The sequence below is a fragment of the Amblyraja radiata genome, chromosome 4, assembly GCF_010909765.2.
Source record: "Amblyraja radiata isolate CabotCenter1 chromosome 4, sAmbRad1.1.pri, whole genome shotgun sequence".
NCBI classification, from domain to species: Eukaryota; Metazoa; Chordata; class Chondrichthyes; order Rajiformes; family Rajidae; genus Amblyraja; species Amblyraja radiata.
Window position 1 is genome coordinate 23,520,520 of NC_045959.1, and position 16,494 is coordinate 23,537,013.

General features: G+C 42.8%; 1 protein-coding gene across 2 annotated transcripts in view; it reads right to left on the reverse strand.

The window, feature by feature from the left end:
• Positions 1-2,587: 2,587 nt before the first annotated feature.
• The window catches only part of znf407 (zinc finger protein 407), a 527,544-nt gene continuing 513,637 nt past the window's right edge, over positions 2,588-16,494 (reverse strand). For both annotated transcript variants that reach the window (XM_033019073.1, XM_033019074.1), the window contains exon 9: positions 2,588-5,173. In XM_033019073.1, coding sequence (XP_032874964.1) covers positions 3,816-5,173 — 1,358 coding nt within the window. In that variant the 3' untranslated portion in view covers positions 2,588-3,815. The remainder of the gene's footprint in view (positions 5,174-16,494) is intronic.

Genomic DNA, 16,494 nt, shown 5'->3' on the forward strand with positions numbered 1-16,494 from the left:
ACAATAAGTGGAGAGCAAAATGGAACAGGAGGGGAAGATCTCCCGTTTCATGATCTACAATTTGGCTTATCTCCAGAATTGCCAATCTCAATTGCTTTTGCTTGTCTTTATTAGGTAGGCCTGTTGTGGGAATGAGCCTGGAGAAATTATTGCCACTATGGTTGATCTCTGATTTACTGTTGGCTTGCAACAATAGTTGATATTCCCATCCGTCAAAAAAACACTTCTTAGGTTCTAGAGTTACAGTCATAGAGCAAGGAAACTTGTCTTTCAACCCTTCATCTATGCCAACCAAGATGCCCCATCTAAACTAGTCCTTTTTGACCATGTTTAGTCCATATCACGGTGGCGCAGTGGCAGAGTTGCTGCCTTACAGTGAATGCAGCGCCGGAGACCTGGGTTCGATCCCGACTGTGGGTGCTGTCTGTATGGAGTTTGTACGTTCTCCCCATGACCTGCGTGGGTTTTCTCCGAGGTCTTTGGTTTCCTCCCACACTCCAAAGACGTACAGGTATGTAGGTTAATTGGCTTGGTAAATGTAAAAATTGTCCCTAGTGGGTGTAGGATAGTGTTAATGTGCGGGGATCGCTGGTCAGCGCGGACCAGGTGAGCCGAAGGGCCTGTTTCCACGCTGTATCTCTAAACTAAAATAAAGCAGCTGATTAGAAAGACTACATGGAGAAACATGTTCACTGCTAAGCTCCTTGAACATCTTCTTGAAGAGCAGCGATATTCTCAGAATCGTTGTGTACTTGTGTACTTGGTGAAGTCTGATGTATGATGTTGTAGGATTGTATGGAAAAACAAAGAATTTCACTGCACCTAGGTACGTGACAATAAAATATCATTGAATCAGTCAAAGACATTATGATATCTCATGTGGTCAGTAATCCAGAGAGGTCATCCCTCCAGATTTACATTTAAAATCATAGAGAGTTATAGAGCTGTACAGCACAGTAACAGGCCCTTGACCCAACTTGCCATGCTGACCAAGATGCCCAATCTAAGCTAGTCCAATTTGCCTGTGTTTGGCCAATATCCATCAAATCTTTTGTATCCATGTATATGTCAAAGTGTGTTTAAAGGCTGTTACAGTATCGACCTTAACCATGTCATCTGGCAGCTTGTTGCATTTACCCACCAAGCTGAAAAAGTGAAAAAGTTGCCCCTCAGGTTCCTATTAAATCTTGCTCCTCTTTAAGTTATAAATAATGTGATGGACAGATTCGGAATATTTTGCTCCTCTTCCTGCTCTAGCAGTTTATCTGGTTCCTCTTTGCCTTCTGAAGTAAAAACAGATGTGGGCAGTAAAGTGGCACAGCAGTAGTGTTGCTCCCTAACTGCGCTAGTGACCCAGGTCGATCCTGACCTCTAAACGGAGTTTGTACGTTCTCCCTGTGACAGCGTGGATTTTCTCCGGATGCTCCGGTATCCTCCCACTTTTTAAAGACGTGCAGGTTTGAAAGTTAACTGCCTCCTGAAAACTGTAGGATGTGAAACTGGGATGACATAGAACTAGTGTGCATAGTCCCGGTTTCTACTATGTATCTCCAAAACTATACTAAAGAATGCTCATATTTTCCCCTACTTACTTATTTATATTTACTCCCAATACTCTCCTGTACAAACGGCTGAAATGTGGGACATCTTGGCACTGTATGTGAGTGCTCCTATTCAAATGTTTAGACTCTACTGCAGATAGTTTTCCAGAGAGAGCAACCTGCACAGATCCAGTGTGTTCATGATTAAAAATGGGCAATAGATGTGCCGTTATAATCTCCATTGAATAAAGGCGAGAGCGAAGCATATTCAGACAAATCACTGCTGAACTTTCATTAGAGTCCAAGGATAATGAATGATCAGAGTGGAATTACATGACTTGATGCCAAGAGGTGAGCACAGTTACAACTGAAGCAGCAACACTCTAACAATGGCACGTGACCCACATTGTTGCTTAAAAAGCCTTCCTGATTCAAACAATTGTTTTCCTATGTCCAAGAATCCAGGTTTAAGCTGGCATGCTTTCCTACGTAGAACATTCAATGCCTGTCCCATTTAACCTTTGTGTCATCGTGCATCATTCTCGGAGCACCAAAGTTCTGATTTGCAATGCGCAGCAGCTTCAGGGTAACGTGAACAATATAGCTGGTGGTCACTTTATACCCTTCACAGCCTAGCACCCTTCTGAATGTTACTCTCTGCAAAGGATGCAACTAATATTTCTGCAACAGAATGAAACACCAAGGACTTTGCAGAGGCACAAAAATCAAGTAGATCTGAACCTATTAAATTCTTAAGAATGTATAAAATAATATTTATATGCATTTGACAGATTTAGGAGTGTATTGGTTGCTGCTCTGTGTGTAAAACACATCATATAATTATATTGTTATTCACTAATTGTACATTAAAACAGGGCTTATTTTCATAATTGGTAAACATATGAATCACTTAGAATACTGGGTTTCAGCCAAGCACCTAATTCTCTTTCTTTAAAAAAGTTTAGTCAATTTTCTTTAATTACTTGTGGTCTTGAAAATGCAAATGAAACCTATGAATTATAGAAATGTCCTTTTTCCGTTCTTTCTCTCTTTATCCAGAACCTTTATTGGTACAAGCACTTAACAAAAAAAAAAGAAACTTTTTCTTTTTCCGAAGCAAGATTAACGATTGTCAAACATAAAAGCGTACATTATCAAGTTATCTTGCATCTATTATACAGTTATACAGGCCACCTAAGCCTGTATATTTGCTCTTCCATGTCATTTAAAATGTTACCTCCTTCTGATATGCCCTGACCCTCTGTCCCCTCCTTCCCAAAAAGTAAAGCAAAAGAAAACAAGCAACATGTCCACTGCATTCTTCAGGATTTATAAATTTGGGCAGAAATATCAGCATCTGAATAACCAAAAATAAATAGCTAACTACATCTAGCATTTCATGGAGGCTGGCTATGTATAACTTTCTTGAACTCATTTCTCTCTCCTCATCCTTGACAGAATCCAAAAGTAAGTTCGGAAAATGCAAGGAATACAGTTCTCCCTTCTCTCAGCTCTCCCACCCCTTTCCTTTGTCTTCTGGCTGGGCTTTCGTTCAGTTCCTGCTCCTGCTGAGTGTAAGGAAGGTAATTAAAGAAATATGTGGCAATCAATCAGTGCTTTCAGCTTTGTACCAAAGTTCTGAGGCGATTCACACTCAGGATCTTTAGTGCTCAAATGGGGAAACAAAACGTAGGTCGACTGAGTCACCCAATTAAATGATTCATTTTATGAACTCATTTGTAAACCATGTTTCTTTCTCACTACTTTTGGTTCCCCCAGATCCACATCACTCCCTGAGACTGAGGTGATCTCAAAACTCCCCCCCCCCCTCTCCACCTGATCCACAAAGACTAAGACTGTTCTTGAGTTATTGCCAAAGTTCCCCTCCTTTTCTCACGTACACCCTTTCACCTCTATGCGTTACCCCCCCCTGGGGTCGTTCCACTTTGATGACAGCTGGGATGAGCAAATCCATACATGGAGATTGCAGAGGTACATGGCAACACACAGGCCAATCTACACTCTCCCGTGCTGCCTTCAAAAGGCATCCGGCACATACTTGACTGCGAGAGCTGTATGGTCACAGACTGTGAATTAAAAAACAAAATTCCATTGTTCCAGTGAAGTCCTCATAATAAGTTATCGCTTGTTCAATGGATATTATTCTCCCCATCACGGATTCATAGCCAGATTCCCAGTTGCAGACAGGTGCCAAATGACCATGTATTTACCATGGCATCTTTTCGCTGCGTTTCTTGCTCTACCCATGGAGTGTCATGCCTCCTGGTTCCCGCCAATTTCCATTTCCTGCTGCGTTTCTGCTGGCAATTCAGTCATGACGATTTCTGACCTGGCCTCCGAGTAGCATTCTGTCAGCGCAATGGTTGTCACCGGGTGACCGAGCGATGAGACGGCGTCAGTCACCAGCTCCATCATGCTGTGTGGGTAAACCTCTGTCACCGTCCTGGTGTCTATACCTTTCACCATGCCGTGCGGCAGCTCCGTGACAAAAACGTGCGTTGCTTCCTCGGACATGTGAGCAGCGGCCCCTTGAACTATGGCTTGGGCAATTTCCTCCATGACTATTAACTGCGATATACTGCCGTCGGAGTCTATCAGCTGCACAGGGTGACCGCTGGTGGTTATCGTTTGCTCGTCACCTTCGTGCATTATGATCTGGGATGCTCCCTCCACCATGTGAGCAGCCCCCTCCTCAGTCACTATGACCTGCGTGATGCCGTCTTTCACAATGTGGCTGGCTGTCCTTAGGTCGCACATGGTGAACTGTAGTACCTCCTGCACCATTTCACTGAGAGATGCATGAGTAACAGGTTGTGCGGCAGTAACAGTAGTCGGCTGCCCGACGTCTGAAGCCACAATGACGGCTTTCATGGCTGCATTGGCGGCTTGCACCCTGTGGGAGAGCTGCTCCACACCTGCCAGCATCGCGCTTGGGAGCGGCGCGGCCCCTTCGGCGCCAGGCCCCGCCGCGCAGTACTCCGCCTTGGTGGGCTCACGGCCTCGCTGCTCAGTGGACCTGACCTCCACCGCCCCCAGCTCCGTGATGGCGCACAGTAGCGCGTCCAGTGCCGTGGGCGTGCCCGCCGACTGCCCCTCTGAGTCCTCCTGCGTCACCACCTGTTCGATGACCCGACTGGGATCAGCAAGCGTTTCCATGGTGATGGATGCATCCTCCAGGTCCCCTCCTTCGATGGTGCTCTCCACCACGACCACCTGGGTGGTGCCGGACGCCAGGTGACTTGACAGAAGCTGCCCGGGCATCATGGCGCCCGCGTGTGCGGCACTATGTGACGTGGCTATCAGTTGACCGTCTTCCGTCAGGTGGACCACCTCCGTCACCTGGGTCATCTGGCCAGCCATGGCCAGCGTCTGAAGTGTCGCTGCTGCGGTAGCTTCCATAGAGGCATCGATGGCAACACCTTCTCCAAAGCTATCTTGATAGCCTTGAATAATGATGACTTGCCCGATAGACTCGGTTGGTTCCTGCTGCTGAAAGCTGCCATTGACTGAGTTGCCCACAATTTCAGTAGATTCTGCGCTTGGAGGAGCTGTTTCCACAAATTGTGCCCCGTGTCCTTTTAGTCGACACTCATATGCCTTGGAGACTATGCCTGGAATGCAGGAGAAAAGAGATATCAGTTATACTCAAAGGATCTGAAAAGTAAAAATATTTTATCCACTATAAAGCACATCATAAGCACTATATTTGTACATCGAATATACAACAGTACATCAAACGGACAGGCGCTTTGGCTGACAATGTCTATGCCCAAGTTGCCAAGCTAAACTAATTTTCTCGGCCTGAACATGATCCATGTCCCTCCATTCCCCGCATACCCATGTCCCTTTCTAAAAGCCTCTTATACACCACTATTACATCTGCTTTATGTAGGCACTAATGCAATGCAATGACCAATTAAAAAAAACTTCTATTTGAACATCTGTTTTATACTTCATTATTACAGAGTTCGAATAACTCATGAAAATAGGTTTTCTAACCACACAACACCTCTGTGAAAACAGGCCCTTCAGCCCATCGTGTCCACGCTAACCAGCGATCATCCTGTATACTAGCACTATCCAACACACTAGGGACAATTTACAATTTACAGAAGCCAATTAACCTACAAACCCGCATGTCTCTCAAGTGTGGGAGAACCGGGAGAAAATCCACACGGTCACGTACAGACTCCATACAGAGAGCACCCATAGTCAGGATCGAACCCGAGTCTCTGGCACTGTAAAAGCAGGAACTCTACCGCTGCGCCACTTTTGCCTCAATGTGCCACACTCTTCCGACTGAGTCAAAAGTTGTGGATTCCTGAAACTGGAGAAATTGTATCCATTTTTGGGTTAGAACAAAACTGAAGGCCTCCGATATATAATATTTTTATTTATTTATTTATTTAACCTTTATTTAACCAGGAGAAGTCTCATTGAGATTAAAAATCTCTTTTACAAGAGAGTCCTGGCCAAGACAGGCAGCAGCACAGTTCCACAGTTACAGACAATAATTTAAAAACAACAGAGAACATATAAATAGAGTCACAGTCATAACATCATCAAACAACGCATATACAGACAGAAGAGCCCGCTTCAACATCATTAAGAAGGGATTTAAATCTGTTTATAGATTTAATAGTCACTAATAAATGCAAAAGAGAATTTAGAGAAAATGATGGAAATTGGATCTCACTATCACAAGGAATAGGCAACAATGGTTTCAAAACTAGCAACATCTACCCCACAAGGAAGCCAGTCTTCAGGGGCAGGGAATTGGGGAGAAATTCTGGGTTCAAGTAGGTTGCTAAATGTCAACGTCTTAAGAGCGTTAAGAGATGAGCAAGAAATGCTAGCCTTATGGTTGCCAGCGACAATTGAAAAGAAAAGCTGAAACAAATAACATTATGTCAAGCTAGATAAACCCAGGAAGAAGAAAGGAAGGCTATGCTATGCTACGATGGCTAGCTGAGAAGGAGCTCTTGAAGGACATAAACACCTCAATTGTCTAGCTGTCTGAAGAGTCTGTTTCTCTGTGGTAAATTCTTTTAGTTACCTAATTCAATAACTATTGCCAATTAGAATTTCTCCCAGATTGTCGATTATTGGTCCTGACACAACAATTTCAAAGATGAAATGAAACAACTTGTGGGAAAGGGCTGCTGGGAACTTTGAGAAGTGCTGGGAAGGTCACTGGTGTGTGTGTTTGAATTTTTGCTCCATTAAGTGGCCGGCATTGCATCATTACCTCTGCACAGTTCCTGTAAAGTATGTGGCTCACTGCCCATGGTGTTCTGATCAAGCCAGGACTCACAGCTGGAAATCCACACAGAGTCCACAGTTGATCTGTAAACCTGCATCTTATGCCAACAATTCAAACGGAAAGTTTCCAAATTCAGACGGAAAGACAAAAAGCAACAATAAGATTCCCTTCATTTTAACTGGTGGAAGTTTGAACCCTGTGCATTGTTCCTTCAGTCATGTCATTGCCTCTCAGAAAGCTTGATTTGAACCAATGCTCTTTCTTGCTGGCTAAGGAGCACTAAATGAGAATGTATTCAAAAGGTTGAATTCAAAGATTTCTCAGAATTTTCTTCCTTCCTCCAAATTCCTCACTTTATTTTCTCCCTTCTCAGACAGATTAATGGTGGCTAGTCCAGGTTTCCAGGTCAAGAGGGAATCACCAGTTGGCTGGACCATACCTCAAGCAGGAACCTTCCCAGTGTACAAGATATGGTTCCACCAAAGTTGCTGTACCCGCCCACAAAACATTAATGCAAGGGGGCAGCGTTTTAACAAATACTTAACCAAAGACAACTTGTCTTTACATAATAACTTTGGATCGGATCGGCAATGAGCCGGATCATGTACGACTGGATCTGCTCCCTGTGCTTACCCTGGGCAGGACCTCTGTTCTTTCAAACTGGAGCAGCGAGAATGAGCCACCCCAATGACTAGGTCTTAGTTGGCTATGGGCAGAGCTTTGCCTTCTCTCTAAGATGTTGTGGATTTTTGTAATTTTGAAACCTCTCATGCAGAAATATTTCAAAACTATTACAACTATCACAACATAATTAAAATGTTTAAATTAATGATGAACGCATTTAAACACGTGTAATTGTTAAAAACAGCAAATTATATAAAAAATAACTATAAACAAGTAACTAGCTTTTGCCTTTGCCTCTTAATCCCAATCCTCATTCAAATCAATGGGATCTGGGTTTGACCTGGCGTGGGATAGGAGAAATGGCCACCACAATCTGCCAGCATCTTAAATTCTCAGCATCTGGGTGTAAGATCAGGAGATGCTTCAGTCTGAATGGCTAAATGCTGGAGATTCACTTTGCAATCACTGGCCATTAAAGCTTCTGACTCAGAAACCGACAGCCTGCAATTGACTATCAAAGCAAGATTCGCACACAAGCAATACGGAATGGAGAGAAGAAAAACAGACACAAAGTGCTGGAGTAACTCAGTGGGTCAGGCAGCATCTCTGGAGAACATGGATAGGCGACGTTTCGGATCGGGTCCCTTTTTCTGACGGAAGATGACTATTAATCTGTCTGAAGAAAGGTCCCAACCCGAAACATCATCTATCTTCAGTCTGAAGAAGGGTTCCAGTTTGAAACATCACATATCCATATTCTCCAGTGATGCTGCCTGACCCACTGAGTCACTCCAGCACTTTGTACCTTTTTTATGTAAAACAGCATCTGCAGATCCTTGTGTCTATAAGGAATGAAGAGGACTCTCCGTTCTCTTGGTACTAAATTTCAGCAAAGAGTATAAGGAGAGGGGAGCAGGAAGGAGAAATTGAATTTACTCATATTAACTGGAATTTGTTTCTGGGATTCTCTTGCGATGGGGTGGGTAGTGGGAGTTTTTTTGTAAATTTCACTGAACACTCAATAGTAGGAAAATGCATGCAATGGATCTTATTGACTATATGCAAGAGGTTGCTCGTTGGTAAGATCTTGTACCTCCTCTTAACTAGGAAAATAATATCTGGTGGTTTCAAATTATAAAAGTAATTCTTTGTTCTTGATCTGCACTCGAAAAATTAATCTTTCACAACGTATTATGTGACCTTAAATCTTGTCATTCAAATATTGTGAATAGCCATTGAAAGTAATAACTTACAGTTAAAAATCTCATAGCCTATAATCACATGTTCACTGTGACTCTTTTAAGATTCTGCACATCTCCATTCCGCATGCCATGATTTAATGTAAAGTCCCTAGGGTTTGGAAATATCTGGTGAATCCCTCTCATTGCGGATAATTATTGGATGCAATCTGCTGACTTAATCTATTCCGAAACCAGAGGTGGGCTAAGTCACTTCCCTGACCATTAAACCAAGATGCTCATGTAAATACTGCCATCACTAAGGGGGCGATGAAGCTTAACTGCATCAGGATCTTAACCTTTGCACTGCACATGACTCAAGCTTTTCTATCCCAGTTCATAAATGTGATTGCGGGTCCATCTTTTGATGCTGCAATTTAATAACTTGGAGTGCTGTCAGTACTGCTTTGAAAAATGGCTCCTATAAAATGTAATGACCTCAATCAGATTGCAAAGATTCACCCACTGAAGATTCTTTCATTTCAACTTAGATGAATTAATGTGGAGCTATGCAAAAGTTCAAGTGGTATTACAACTAATGTAACGCGATGGTGTAACTGCAATTCAGAAAAGAGTTTTTGGCCTGCGATAAATTGGAATTAAATACAATATGATCAAGATTTATTCTTTGTGAAGGGTTGCTCCACGGAGCTAGTTTGGGGGCTTGACAGAGTATGATAAAAACATACTTAGAGGGAAGGGGAGTTGATGCTGCAACAGGGTACTTAAGGAATAGGATAAGCGTTTTATCACATGTTCACAACTGTGGGTTTATTGGAGTATGAGTCAGCTCTTGAAATCCTTTTCAATGATTGAACAGGGAGTGTGGAAAACCCGGGCAGAAGGTTGCTGGGGTAGAATTAATAACGATCAGAGCACTGCATGTAAAGGAAATATGGCTAAGAATGAATTAATAGGAGGTGAAGTCTGACATTAGCCCATCTGAAAATATGCCATTGCCAATGGATATAAACTTGAAAGAGGAAACATTTACAAAGCTACAGCCAGAGAGCCTGGACTGGCATTAATTGGAGAACTCTTTCAAAGAGCCTACACAGACGCATAATAAATGGGAGGTCATTTGGCCCCTCATGTTTCACCTTTCAATAAGATCATGGCTAATCATTTACCTCAGCCCCACTCTCCTGCATTGATTTCAGGCCCACTTTTTTTCCTTTAATATTCTTTAACATGGTTAGGACAGGTATAGAGGGATATGGGCCAATTGCAGGCAGACAGGACTAGTGTAGATGGGACATGTTGATTGCTGTTGGCAAGCTCTGAACGGTCCATTTCCACACTGTATGACTAGGATTCTTTTAAAAATCTAATGTTCTCTCTCCTAAATATACTCGATGACTGAGCCTTTGTTGTCATCTTTTATACATAAATCCATAGATTTACTGCCCTCATGCTGAGAATGGGCTAAATAACCACTTCCTGTGCGATATGACATAGTATGACATAACATTAAGCTGGGGAAGTTTGGCTGCACACTGATTCGGGGAGTAAATACTCTATCTTCCAAAACTAATTTTGAAGTCCCTCACCAAAGGAAAGTAGCAACTGGAAGTGGGAAGTCACTGAATACACAGGGTGGAGAATTACCAACAAGGATCAATGTAAAAACACGGCAAATTAAACTGCCACAAAGAAAGCACCATTGCACGCAGCTGACAAATGTCCTGTTCATCCTTAAATGCAGCATCATTCTCATTCACAGCAACCACAGCAGTTTTAGATTAATACTCATGTGAGCACAGAGAGCAAATTTCCTTGGTGCATTTAACATGAGATCTCCTTGGCGTTAACATCACAAGACTGTATCGTAATGAGGTAAATTTCTCGCTTGGGTTTTTGCTTTCTATTGAAGTTCCAAAGGATTTATAAAAAGAATCAACATTTCCGAATGTCAAGCAAATTTGATTTTTCACATAATAAACATTACTTGTAAAGGGAAGGTTCACCAAAATATATACACCATCATTATCAATGCTGTATTTTATGGACACACGACCCAATTATACAAAAAAGCCATTGGGCCCATCACCCTATTGTCAATTCCCTGCAAATGCTGTCCAATTTGTTGCACTCCTGTGCCCCTTCCACAGAACCCGAATAAAATTCAAGTTACATCTGCAATCCCCCTACATCTGAAAATCACAGGCTTGTTTCTTTGAGGCAGTGGAGTCCAAATCACAATAGCTCATGGAGTTAAAAAGGAATCACTTCTCTATCTCCCTGCCTCCCAATCATTTTTAAGTAATTAAATTAAATCTGTTCACTCCGCTTACCAATTCTCCTGCTGCTGAAACAGTTTCTCTTTATTTACAATTTAAAACCCCTCATGATTTTGAGACGTATAATCTAAGTGGTTTGATCACAGAGCTTAATAGTCAGCTGAGCTTGTAAAACAATCAATGTTCCAGAAAATGATGCATTTATCAACCGCGAGGCTCCAGTGATCACTGGCGAATGACATTGTAAGACTCCGGGTTTGTGTCATTCACCAGAAGGCCACTCAGAGGCTACCGAACGACTTCATCTCATCTGTGTCAGGCAATTTGTTGCGAGCTTAGCTTAGGCGCAAGAAACTTCTCATAAAAATTCATGGAGTTTGCTGAAGAAACAAGACGGATGGCAGACGAGAGGTCACCCTGCATCTGTGCTAGAAGTCAAGGGGCCGAATCTTTCGCTGCATCGGGCTCTATATTTCATATATCACCTAAGCTGATAAAATTTGTGCTGATGCAACCTGTCTTTGTCCAGTAACCTCGCTCCCCACCTCCTCAATGTGCTTCGAAATATCTCCAATGTTTGATTCCTTTAACTGGTTATTACTTTTCAAAGAGTTCTGGGCTTGCAGTGTTGCATTAACCTACATATAGAAAGTTATCATCAGCCGCACTTACTTCATGTGCATCATAATGGTGTCTCTGGGCTTTACTCTGATTCCCTATTTAATTTTGAAAGTGGGCTGCAACATGCAACTACTAACTTAGTGAACTATTAAATGAGAATTAATTCCTACCACCGTTTCATTGGGCAGGTAGTAAAGAAATGGTCAGAAACATTAAATAGATAAAGAAATGGACCAACAATACAAAAAGCAAGATATATTAGCAACTGCACACTATTAAGTGGGGATGGTGTGAAATTAGCCTTCCTTATACTTCTACACATAAATGGGAGCATTACCACTGAAAGTTATGGAGATTATGTTTTGAGAGAAAATAAACAAATGGCACCCTTTAGGTTTTTGGATAGTTATTCAAAGAAAGAAAGCAACAGACAGCAAGATATTAAGCATCATCTTGAAAGAAAATACAAACATTTCCATTGAAAGAATATCTGGAGAAGTAGCTCGTTCACACTCTACAGCAATGCTAAATTGACAAAGCAGAGTTTAAAGAGGTGCATGAGGACACTTCAATTGGCTTCTCAGTTGTGGCACGAAGGAATTACAAAAGGAAATGAAAAGTATTTTAAACTAACATAAGCCCAGAACTATGAATACTAGGAAGTCTTAAGGTCCAGAAACACTGTAAAGTACACTGGAATTAATAAAATAGAAAATCCAGTCTGAGTATCAATAATCTGAATACATCCAAAATCAGAACACATACGCATTCAGTGTTCCCAAAAGGGATTATGAATTTCCGAGACATTAATGCTGGGTCTTTAATATGTGGCCAGAATCCAAATAACAACACAATAGTACAAAAAAAAAAATGGTTAAAAATTGCACGGCAAACACACTATTGTAAGACTGTCAGAAATAAATATCTGTGGATGTGGACATATTCTGTATACATCTATAATTTGAAATGTTTTGAATACAGTTCAGAAGGAGGAGGGACTGGAGATCTGGAGCTGGGATTCATCATCGAAAACAATACCAACATTGCTAAAGATGATTAACAAAGAAAGTAAACGTTTAATGCCGCCTGTAATGAATGAAAATACATGGCAAAACAACCAAAAATATCACTCACACCAAAGACTAATGCTACTAAGTTTGACCATGAGCTTCCCCTCCCTTTCCCCCTCATCCCACAACCATTGATGCAAGCTTCATTAAATGAGAACAAAGCTGTAAACAAAGAATTTTCATGGAAATATAGATTGAGCAATACTGCTTTAAAGTCGATACTAGTAAGCCAGCCTCTCCTGAAGCTTAACCTATACCTGTAAGGTAGACATGAGTAAGTAATCTCCCTAACCTTAAGCAGTGTATAATGCATCAGTTTTTGACAGTCCTATACAATCCTGGTTGAGAAAGAACAAAACTCTGTACACATCTGGCAGGCAAACTGATGAGTCTGTCTCTGCAGAACTTGAGCAAATAATAAGTTTTCAGAGCAGTGTCACTGTTACCAATCTAGTGCTATCTAGCCAGCAATGTTTAAGAAATAGGGGATGGGTACTTTGAATGCTTTAAGTACAATTAAGTACGTCCAGCCAGTTACTTCCCACACAGATTTGCATGGCAAGATTCAGGCTTTGATAACTGTCGATCAGAGGTGCAAAGGGATATCCTTCCAGAGTTGTCCGTTGTATTTTTAATAATTACTCAAGCTTAATCCATTTTCTTTGTCCCATTTACATTTGGAACTTCAGCAGATGATACTGTGATTAGTATTTAAGAAGGAACTGCAGATGCTGGAAAATCAAAGGTACACAAAAATGCTGGAGAAACTCAGCGGGTGCAGCAGCATCTATGCAGCGAAGGAAATAGGCAAAGTTTCGGGCTGGTAAACACATACCAGCAGGGCCGGCCTTAGGAGGTGCGGGGCCCAATTGGGAACAATTTTGGTGAGCCCCAGGTTCCCAGCCAAGGTCTGTAGAATCATAGGAATATAATTAAAGTCTATTATACACTTTATATCTCTATGGTAGAATGGAAAGTAATCAAAATGTGCGCTTAAAAAGTTCCTGCGAGTGAATGGACCAAACAGATCTAAGCTACATTTTAATATAAAATTGCATACATGTAAGCCTACATGTAACAAACAAAATGTATAGATCACCTCTGAAAAGTAAATAGTTACAACAGAACCCATTGTCGGGATCGAACCCCGGTCTCCGCCTGTGTTCGCTTTTACTGCTGCGCCACCAAGTCCCCCGGCAGAACGCTCCCGCCGCCCCGTAGATACCGGCAAATCCATCCCATTGCAAACCACCACTCTACCGCATGCCCGGGTTAATTACCCGCAGCTGGCCGGCAGTATGGCTTCTGCGCCAAGCTGGCAACGTCTAACCATGTCCCTTGCACTCTCCCGGTCTCCCGATCGCACGCCAATATCACGCGCAGCCACTCGTCAGGCGATGGAAAATCCATCCCCATTGCCCACCTCATAGGTATCGACACATCGATCCACGCTAATAATTTCCCCCGCAAATTGTGTTACATATATAGGCAATGTGTTGTGTGTACTTGACGAGCCGAGAGTAGATTACTCTAGCCCGGGGCCCCCTTAGGTGCAGGGCCCAATTGGGAACAATTGGTCCAATTGGCTGAAGGCCGGCCCTGCATACCAGCCTGCGTGAGTGCAACTTCAGCAACAATTAAAAAAATGAACACTATTCAGGAAAAGCAGTCTATTAATACAGGAAACCCTTATTATAATAGACACGGGGGGGGGGGGGTCTCTTATTGCCGATTGTCGGCTGTAACCAGGTAAGGTACTATCATTGTATGTAGCTGAAACAAAGAATTGTAGATGATGGTTAATACACAAAAGGACACAAAGTGCTGGAGTAACTCAGCGCGTCAGACAGCATCTCTGGAGAACATAGATAGGTGATGTCGGGGCCATTCTTCAGACTGATTCAGTTTGCTGAGTTATTCCAGCAGTTTGTGTCGTGTCACCTTCCAACTGGACACTGATGGCGCTGGTCTGCACCAGCAAGTCCTTGTTCACCAGTTGATGTGGGGTTGCTGCGGCTCGTGTTGTAGCCCCCGACAGGACGCTCTTTCTTCAGGCCGGCGCCACTGACAGGATACGGTCGGTTACAGTGGGGCTCCCTCCCCTCTCACCCGTCGCTTTGTGTGCTCCACTACTGAAGGAGGAGGGGGGGGGGGAAGAGGCCGAATGGACAGAGTGATGGGAGAAGGAGGAGAAGGCAGTGGTGGAGGAGGGGAGAGGCCGAGTGGACAAAGCGATGGCCAACAGAAAGAAGCGGCAGCTGGTGAGTGGGGAGGAACACCCACAGTGACCATGTGCGTCCTGGCCGTGGCAGCAGCCTGAAGAAAGCGCCATCCCCAGGGGTTACAACATGACCTGCCATGACAGCCGTGTCAACCGGATCGTGCAGTGGGTGAAGAAGGGTTCGTTGGTGCACCTTGCAAGCCAGGGGTGGTGTCGGAAGCCGGGCTGGAGAGAAATCCATTATAAAGAAGCCCATTAAAATGAGGGTTTTCTGTACTAGTATCCTAAACATTAGTTTCTCCCACCATTGATACACAGTGGGTGCAATGTATCTCATCCACAAAATGCATGGCAGCTACTAGTCTAAGCATTTCAGAAATAGCATCCAAACCCATGACCAAGAAGAGCAAATGCAACTACTGCATGGGGACATCACGCATGATTTTTCTTCAATTCTACATAACTTGGAAATATCTTGTTGTTCCTTCATCGTTGCTGAGTCTAAATTGTGATACTCCCTGACAACAACACTGTGGGAATGTCTTCATCAGAAATATTGCAGTGTTTCAAGTAGGCAACTCACCAGCACCTTCTCAAGAGCAATTAGGCTTGGGCAACAAAGGCTGCCCTTGCTTGCCATGCCCAGATTCTGACAAATGAATAGAAACATGAATGAAAAGCGAAGAAGGGTCCCGAGCGGAAATGTTACCCGTTATTTTCTTCAGAGATGCTGCCTCACCCGCTGAGTTACTCCAGCACTTTGTGTCTATCTTAGGTGAAAAAAAAATCCAATTTAATGAGATTGGTTGAAGGATGATTATCTGTATCAGGACCATGGTGACCTCCCCCGAAGATCTTCTAAACAGTGACGCATTTATGGACCTATCCCACTTACGCAACTTTTTCGGCGACTGCCGGCACCCGTCATAGGTTGTTGCAGGTCGCCGAAAAATTTCAACGTTGAAAATCCAGCGGAGACCAGCAAGACACGACGACCCTTTGGGTGACTGAGGAGACTACTCACGACCATACTGGTGACATCCTGGCGACATGCCTGTATTGTCGTGAGTAGTCACCCAAAGAGTCGTACCTTGTTCTGGTTGCGTCTGGATTTTCAACATGTTGAACATTTTCAGTGACCTGCAACGACCTTTGACCGGTGCCGGCAGTTGCTGGAAAAGTTGCGTAAGTGGGACAGGCCCATTAACCAAGAGGGTATCTCATTTTAACTGAAAAATGGCACCTTTGATAGTGTGGCACCTCTGACAGTGTGGCACTCCCTCAAAACAGTAATTGATTGTAACAAAACCACTTGACTGTGTTTTGAGGTTTCAATGCCTCAGTGAGATTGTTCCTGCAATATGACTACAGAATTTATCCGTGTAATTTGATTAGCCTCTTTTACTAGTTTGTAAGTTTATAAAACATCCCAACACAGCTTAAGGTTGAATTATCTGGAGGTTGCGAAGCATATCAATGGAAAGATACAATTATGAGCAGAGCATTTTCTACAAACAAATGTTTCAGATTACATAGAACTAATGCAATTAAATAAATGCTCCATTCCAATTAACAATGTTAATTAACGAACAGTACATGTTATAAACGTAAATTTTATTTCAATACTTTCCGAAATTAGTTCCTTCGGCAGAGAA